General features: G+C 34.2%; 2 protein-coding genes across 2 annotated transcripts in view; both read right to left on the reverse strand.

The window, feature by feature from the left end:
• Nucleotides 1-963: 963 nt before the first annotated feature.
• On the reverse strand, nucleotides 964-2787 carry LOC112501058 (upstream activation factor subunit UAF30). The gene is made up of 3 exons (XM_025104707.1): nucleotides 2657-2787; nucleotides 1841-2029; nucleotides 964-1214 (listed from the first exon to the last, which is right to left on the reverse strand). The coding sequence occupies exons 2-3, from the start codon at nucleotides 2012-2014 to the stop codon at nucleotides 1086-1088; spliced, it is 303 nt and encodes a 100-aa protein (XP_024960475.1). The 5' UTR covers nucleotides 2015-2029; nucleotides 2657-2787; the 3' UTR covers nucleotides 964-1085.
• Nucleotides 2788-3974: 1187 nt separating this feature from the next.
• LOC112500313 (EH domain-containing protein 1-like) overlaps nucleotides 3975-8544 on the reverse strand; it is a 10890-nt gene continuing 6320 nt past the window's right edge. Inside the window, exons 11-16 of the mRNA XM_025103767.1 lie at nucleotides 8105-8233; nucleotides 7764-8015; nucleotides 7582-7661; nucleotides 6705-6831; nucleotides 4989-5132; nucleotides 3975-4313 (exon numbers count right to left, since the gene is read on the reverse strand). Of these exons, the coding sequence (XP_024959535.1) occupies nucleotides 4128-4313; nucleotides 4989-5132; nucleotides 6705-6831; nucleotides 7582-7661; nucleotides 7764-8015; nucleotides 8105-8233 (918 nt within the window). The 3' untranslated portion in view covers nucleotides 3975-4127. The remainder of the gene's footprint in view (nucleotides 4314-4988; nucleotides 5133-6704; nucleotides 6832-7581; nucleotides 7662-7763; nucleotides 8016-8104; nucleotides 8234-8544) is intronic.

An 8544-nucleotide genomic window follows, 5' to 3' on the forward strand; every position in this document is an offset into this window, starting at 1 on the left:
TCCTATCAACAGGATGGGCTAATTGTACCCTATTTATTAATTTCTTTTTTACATGCTAAAATCAAGACTTATTTTTTATATTTCCAGGAACTTAATTTTAATGCATGAAAATTACGAATTTTGAATTGTAAATGAGTGTTTTTATTTAGAAAATTAAGAATTTTATTTTGTTAAGTAAATTGTATTTTTATAAACAAGTAGAATTTTGAAAAAAGAATTTGAACTAACCTATAGGATTGTGACACGTGTTGATAAAGCATTGGTTCAAGAACCAGTTAATATTTGATGAAAAATTTTCATTATCTATAACTGATTAGCGAATATCATCGCTAAAAGATAGTTTAACAACCTTCTTTAATAAGATTTCTTATTATTATAACATTTTACGTTTTTTTCTTATTAATTATTTTTTATTAAGACATTGTATTTTGAAAAATCTACCTATTATATTGATTCTAGTGGATGTTTATCCAATATTATAATGGATAAATTTTTCAAAATATAATGTTTTAATAAAGAATAATTTAAAAGTATACTGTTGTAATAAGAAAACAAGTACACTAGAATTTTATGAAACTAAGTTGCTATTTCACATATTTTGCTCAAACACCGATGATAACAATCTTTTTTTTGGAAGTATATAATATTTATATACAACAAAAGCAACAAATAAACTCACATACCATTCTCATCTTTTGTGAGGTTTGAATCCCTAACCTCTTAGGAACCAAATACTACAATACCGCTAGGCCAGAGGCCCTTTGATTTGATGATAATTATTTTCTCTGTTAGTATGTAACAAGTGTTCAATGTTTTCCATTTCATACTCATTTCAGATCCTATAATTATTCATGACCCAAAGACAGTTACAATTATATTGTAATTTTTAATTACATCGAAAAATAACACAACAAAATCAACCCATATCACACCTGCTTATAAGATAAAATAGATACAAAATAAAAGAATTGAACGTTTGTTGTACTATTCCCCCAAAAACGTATCATGGTTGCAGTAAATAAAAAACAACAATAAGTTTCGTTACATTTTGATGTATTATTCATTAAGATGACCAGTTATTCAAATCAGTTTTGGGCCTTGGGAAAATGCAGCTTTATCAACATAGGAAGTTCAGCCAGCTCCACCTGAGTTTTGCCCAATAGAATGCTCTTCAGTTTTTCATCACAATTGATTATGTTCTTGTTTTTTGGATCCTGAATAATAAACATAACAACATATGCATTATTTTATTTGAAAGTATATATAATATTTATATTGACCACAGGGGTGGTGCCTGATTGGTTTGAGCTCGACTCCAAAGGTCAAAAGTACCAGGAGTCCCAGGTTCAAATCATAAATATCCCCTTTGGCCACGGAGGTTCAAATGCGGTGACTCCGGACTATCTGCAAAGCAGGTGGTCGTCCTGGGATTAATCAGTTCGCATAGCGGGTTGGATATCCAAGTTAATCAATATATATATATGGGAATGAAGATATATATGGGAATGAACTCCAGACAGTGATAGACCCATGATTTTTGCCGAAATTCCATCTTTTTGAGGGATCTTTTTTAGTTTTTTGGTTGATTGCGAGACTGATAACTATATCTATACTTGTGTTTTCAGAATTCAGATCATACTTTTTGGGTTCGTATGGTTTGTATAAAACATCAACTCCTAGTGCACAAAAACGTTTCGGCTTTGCAAGGGATGCGGAGACCGAGTCTATTTACGTGGCATCTTGCTAGCTTTTCCAAAGAGGTTGTTAGTGTGACCTTTTGGACTCAAGATTTCATGATGCGAAATAGTAACGACATAAAATTGAAAAGATTGGTAAGTACCTGAAGGTTGTTGTCTTTTATGTGTGACCAAACACGTCGAAAACAACCTAGTCGAGAACTTTGGGACTGTCCAACAAACTCTCGAAGTGTTGAAGGCAAGTTAACAAGATCGATCAACGTTGCAAGTTTCTTTGGGTTATCTGTAACAGCCTTCTTCATCCTTTGTGGTAACATCTTCACTGTTGAAAGCTGCAATTTTTTTATGGAACTAGTCATTCGAATAATCCAAATCCAGTAAACGACACCAAACGAGCCCATTGTATGCCACCCGGAGTCAAGAAGCATACCCCGAATTTTTTTAAGTGGTAACACAATTTAACTATGAAAGAAATTTATGGAAAAAATATGCAATATTAGTATGGATCTGTTGGTTGGTTCCTTATTCCTCCATAAACGTACTTTTTCCACTTACTACGGAACCATGAAGCAGTGGCCAATACCATCGTATCAATCAATGTAGGTCCTCCAATGGCAGCGAAGCCAAGCCTCGGTGCCATAAAGCGCCATATCAAGGCATTTAGAATAACGAATAAAACCCAAAACGAAACTTCTTCAAAACGAATTTTGTAAGACATTTCTTCTGGGGAATTTAATCAAACAGTTGGTGTTCATTGAGGTTTCCATCTATTGTACAGTACAAATCATGAAAGAACAGCCATAAATAACCCCGAATTAGAATATGGGGGTGCTCATAATCATCATCGTCATCGAATCGAATATGTTTAAGAGTTATATAAACTACTACGAGAATTTTGCAACTAGTAAAACGAACAGAGCAGGTGCTAAAGTTAAGTATATAAATTTAGGGAATCATACCGGAGGTTTACGCCTCAAAAGCAACCAAATCAGGTGTATCGGAAGGGTGTTCTTCCGCCGCCGATAACTCGTCGCCGGTTGGTTCTTAAGATCTTTTGCAGTCTGTTCCGTCTCTAAAAAGATGAGAAGCAAGTCCCGGTGGAGCAAGGTGGACAACCTCGGTTTATTTATCAGTATACTATAAACTTGGTCCCTATAGTTTGTCAAAAGTATCACTTTTTGTCCCTACAATTTCGTAATTACAAATTTTCACTGTGGTTTACAAAAACATACAAATTTGGTCTCCCTCTCTAACGTTAGTTAAAAAAATTCAATTAAATGAGGGCCCATTTACCAAATGCTTACCAAGGTAAGTACGAACTGACAAAATTCAACACTATTATTCATTTATCGGATAAGATTTTAGTATACCAAAACGGTACCGTATGCAACAATTTATCCAATAAATGCTAACCATGGTAATAGTCATCGCCTTAATTTATCGGGTAGGGCTCTCATTTCTTGCTTTTGCTCTTACCGAATAAGATTCTTAGTCTTTGTCATATTGTATAAGATAATGTGACTTGATAAACACTTACTCAGATAAACATTTAGTAGATAGTTGTTGAGGGGCATTCATCCTTTTATCGATTGTTTTGTCTTTTACTCAATCAAAAATCACAGAACCAAAATCATATATTTCTTTTTCTGTTGGTTTACACGCTATAGAAAATACCAACACAAAAACTCTCATAACATCATAATGAAATAATTAAATATCATAATAATAAATGAATAGAAATATAATTGATTTTTCAGACCTAATGTAAATTCAATTGTAAAGGTGGGTTTAGTATAACATGAGAGACATAACCAAACAAAAACTTGTTCCATGTTTATAATGACAATAAGAATAAAACAAAACTAAATATCACATAAATGTATTTTTTGTCCCACCACCAAAATAAGTGAAACAAAAATTAGGAAAATGAGACGAGATTAATAAATTCTACTTCATTCTCGTCCATCCAATCCACTTCTGCCTACATACCAACACTTAGAGACCATTTACCAAACACTTACCAGATCATTTATTTTACCGAATGAACCTACCAGCTAAGAACAATGACAAGAACCGAGAGTCTTACCCGGTAAGTGAATGTGACAACTCTTACCCGGCTAGCGCTTACCAAGTATAATGTTCATTCGATGTTGTTTTGATGGACTAGAATCTTATCCGGTAAGGTAAGTGATGGTATTGAATGTTACTGGTAAGTGCTTATTGGGTAAGCATTTGGGTAAACGGCCTCTTAAAAGTGCTTAATTCTAGGGTTTTGCGGCAGCAAATAAATAGCATGTTCAAATTCATCATGGAATAATGTTGTCCAGTATCATGGTACATGCTATACTACACTATATGAACGTCTACATATGTTATTACATGGTCGATAAACGGATCCTTTTTCCTCAAACCGATCACACCCGACCAACTTTAATCATACGGATTTTTGAAATTCTTTAAAAGATCGGGAATATCATAACCCAACATATCATCGACCGTCTGTATCATTTTAGGCTTCAATTTTTCAAATTTGTCGAGATTATAACCACTCAATCTCTCCCTGAAGCTTTCTACATATGGGAAATCTCCTGCTGGTAAATGATGCTCTCTTTGAACCTGTTCACGGAAGCCGTAAGCAATTATCCCCTCCGTCCCAAAATAAATGTCCACAATGAAAAAGACACAATTTTAGGAATGTGTAATTATTCACTTTCTAATTAACAAAAGGACAATTTTACCCTTAATAATAGAGAAATTTCCTCTATCGCATAATCAAGGGTAACATGGGAAAATAGACTTTTTTGGGAAATTGACAAAAATAGCCGATCTACCAAAATCAAATCGCTTTATAGTCATTTCCGAACCTCATTTCATTTTGTAGCTAATCCTTACGCAGAAAGCTTACACATATGCGTAAGGATTGGTTTCAGGAAAAAAAAAAAGAGGATCCTTACGTAGAAAAAGGATCTTTACGTAGAAAATCCACTTTCTGCGCAAGGATTCTCTTTCTGCGTAAGGATCCTCGTTTCTTTTTCTTTTTTTCCGAAAACCAATCCTTATGCATATGCGTAAGCTTTCTAGATTGGCTATAAAGTGAAAGTGGGTCTGGATATAGCTATAAAGTGAAATCACTTTGTCAGATTGGCTAATTTTGTAAATTTCCCAAATTTTTTAAGTGGACACTTATCTCGGTACAAACTAAAATAGGAACGTAGACACTTATTTTAGACAGATACAGCATTACAAAGTATAAGTAACTTGAAGAAGTTGAAGGGGATGGAGAAAGAGAACCTTTGCGAAAACGTCTTCTAGGTTATCGATGAGTTTCTGCTGAGTTTTAGCCTTGCCCATCATGGCAGGCATCTCTTTCTTAAGATGGCTGATAATGAAAGCATGAATCTTGGCGGCTCTAGCGCGTTTCACAAACTCGTTGATCTGTAAACAATAATGGATCAAACATATTACAAAAACACAACATATATAATTAAATGAGATTAAGAGAACCTCATAAAGGTTAAGATCATGTGTTGTTTCACATTGTAAAACGATACATGTGAAACATACGGTGTTAGTTTCAAATTGTGAAACATAAATATAGATAAAAACGTTTCACATTGAGAAACAATACATTGAGATTGGATATCATGGGTTTGTAACATTTGTGGTCCTCACATAATTAGCCATATATATATTGGGCTAAATCTAATGAGAACCACAAAAAGGTTACAAACCAATGAGAACCGATTTAAAAATAAAATTTTACATGATTTTTTTACATCAAATGCTAGGATTTAAGATATCGCTTCACATATGCTAGGGTTTGCAACCTTTTCGTGGTTCTCATATGAATATATAATATATATATATATATATATATGTGTGTGTGTGTGTTTGTAATAAAAAGAGAACCACAAAAAGTTTAAGAACCATGAGAACCATTTATCTTGTGTTTGTGAAACAATGCATGTAAATGTATAGCGGTATTTCACATTCATATGTGAAACAAAACATATTAAAAATAGACATTAAGAATAATCACCTTGTGAAACAATACCGTATTTTCACATGCGTTGTTTCACAAATGCATGTAAATGTATAGCGTTATTTCACATTCATATGTGAAACAAAATATACTAAAAATAGACATTTAGAATAATCACCTTGTGAAACAATACCGCATTTTCACATGCGTTTGTGAAACAACACATGAAAATTGGTTCTAAACTTTTTGTGGTCCTTGATTAGTCCCCTATTGTGTGTGTGTGTAGGGGAGGAATCAAATGCAAACCTCCCTATTTGTAAAAACTGTGCAAACCTCATTCAACCAATCATAATTTTTCTTTTTTTCTTTTTTTAATTATAAAGGTTAATTAGTCATTTTATTGTAGAGGGTATTAATTATCGACATTATCATCTTCGTTATATTAATTTTAGAAATGAAATTCCATCAAAATGAGAAATACATGAAACAATTTTATTAAATTAAATAATGAAATCAACGGATGAGGATAGTCTGTAGAGTTTGTACAAATGGCTTGGTTTGCAAAGTAAACCACCCCTATATATATAGTAAAAACGAGAACGTTAATGTACAATATCACATGTGATTTTACATTAACTTCAAAAAAATAAAAGCGGCAGACTTTTCCCATGGGAAAAGTCACGGCAAATCATATATGATTTTGTACATAAACGACCTTTTGTTATTTTCTTAAATAGTTAGCGTTCTCGTTTGAACCTGCCCCTATATATAATGAATGAACTCCAATTGATTTGCATGTTTAGTGGACGAACCTGGGTGTCCATTCTTATGTTGAAAGAATGGACACCCAGGTTCGTCCACTAAACTTGCAAATCGATTGGAGTTCATTCATTTAGCCCATTTCTCATTTTCATTTTGTAGGACCATCTTCAAGAAACGACAAGAGATGGAACCTTCAAAACGAAAATGAGTAACAAAAGAAATGAAATAAATAAAATGGAGCCTAAATATTTAAAGAAACTCACTCTGCGATCACAAGCCTTCTTAGGTATGTCTTTTAAGTCACTAAGAAGATCATCCTGCTCTTTCTCGAACAGCTCTGTCCCAATTGGTCCAGCAGTGACCGAATTTATAGGTTTGTCATTGAAGGAACTGATGACACAATGAGATGCATAAATTTGCATAAAAGAGAGATAGTGAAGGTAAATTGATACAGGTCCTAAAGATTCTGGCCATGTAAATAATAAAACGTTGTATACATAAAAACAATAAATATAACGTACTTTGGCCTGGTTCCTATTAAATGCAACGTACTTTTAAAACCTTTGTTTTGTTACCTCAGACGTGATATCTCAAACTTTTAAACCAAAATATATTGTTTTTTCATGCAATCTCATATGTAAACTTGGTACCTAAATGTTCGAGATGTCATTATATGAGATACCAAATTGAAGGTTTTGAAAGTACGTTGCACAAAATAAAATAGGACCAAAGTAAGCTACATTTCCGGGAAATTGACAGAAATAGCCAATCAACAATTAGGGTTTCACTTTTAGCCAATCCTTACGTAGGAGGCTTATGCATATGCGCAAGGATTGGTTTTCGGCAAAAAAGAAAAACAATCCTTGCACATATGCATAAGTCTTCTGCATAAGGATTCCAATATGATCTGATACATAGTGGAATCCTTAAGCAGAAACCTTACGCATGTTCTTTATTTTTCGGAAAACCAATCCTTACGCATATGCGTAAGCCTTCTGCGTAAGGATCGGTTAAGAAGTGAACCTCGGTCAAAAAATGGCGAAAGTGAAACCACCTATCAACTTTGGTTATTTATGTAAATTTCCCTACATTTTCATGCAATTTTCCCGAAACAAAAAAAAGTTAATTCATGAGCATTACCCAATGTAAACACGCATAACCTCCGGAGTATTTAGGACTTTACCAAGGGACCACATTAGGGCTCCATACACCCTCATCAGCTACAAATACAAAAACCACTCGTTAGCAACAAAAATGGATGCAACTAAACCCAAACAAACTGCGACAAACAATAAATTTACGTGTCACAAATAATTTCATACTTGTTGGGTATCAACTTGATCAGCCTTGTTCAAGACCACACGTATTTTGTCATCATTTCCTCGTAAGGATGATATGACACGTTTGAATTCATCACTGATATCCAGTTTATGGGGATCAAAGAGAAGCAAGATTAGATCACACTTTGCAGCAAACCAAGAAGTTACACCAGTGAAGTCATAGCTTCTCTGTGTTCTTTGCTTTTCTCCTGATAAAACTCCAGGAGTGTCCACAAACGTAATATGCTCTAGCAGCTTTTAATCAGAAAACACGCCATTCGGTTAGCATAAAAGAAAATAACGAGATACAAATACTTATTATGAGTTCTGTTACGATAACTAACCGGATGTGGCATTTGAGAACACTCGAATTTCGACAAGAATGCAGTTCCAAAATTAGTTAAACCGCTATATGGCATGTCTGCTTGAACAGCAACAGTATTTCCAGGAATACTTCTCTCATCTGGTCCGTTCTGTGAAAACAAAGAGTGAGGGTCATAATCAAATATTTTTATGCAAAAAACTGGAGAAGTATCATTAAGTGACACACTAAGGGTGTGTTTGGTAAGCTGGACAGGGTGGGACAGGACAGAACAGAACATATTTGTCCTACGTTTGGTATGGCTTAATGTGGAACTAAGTAGTACAAGAGTGGGACAGGCTTGTTCTCCTCTACCCCATGGAACTAAGTGGAACACAACTTTTTTTACCTGATTACCCTTTCCCCACCCGGCTTATCGCATGAAGACTTAACCCCCCTTCTCCTCCATCGCTTCCTTCATCT

Source organism: Cynara cardunculus (assembly GCF_001531365.2).
Source record: "Cynara cardunculus var. scolymus isolate 2C chromosome LG 17, CcrdV1, whole genome shotgun sequence".
NCBI lineage: Eukaryota > Viridiplantae > Streptophyta > Magnoliopsida > Asterales > Asteraceae > Cynara > Cynara cardunculus.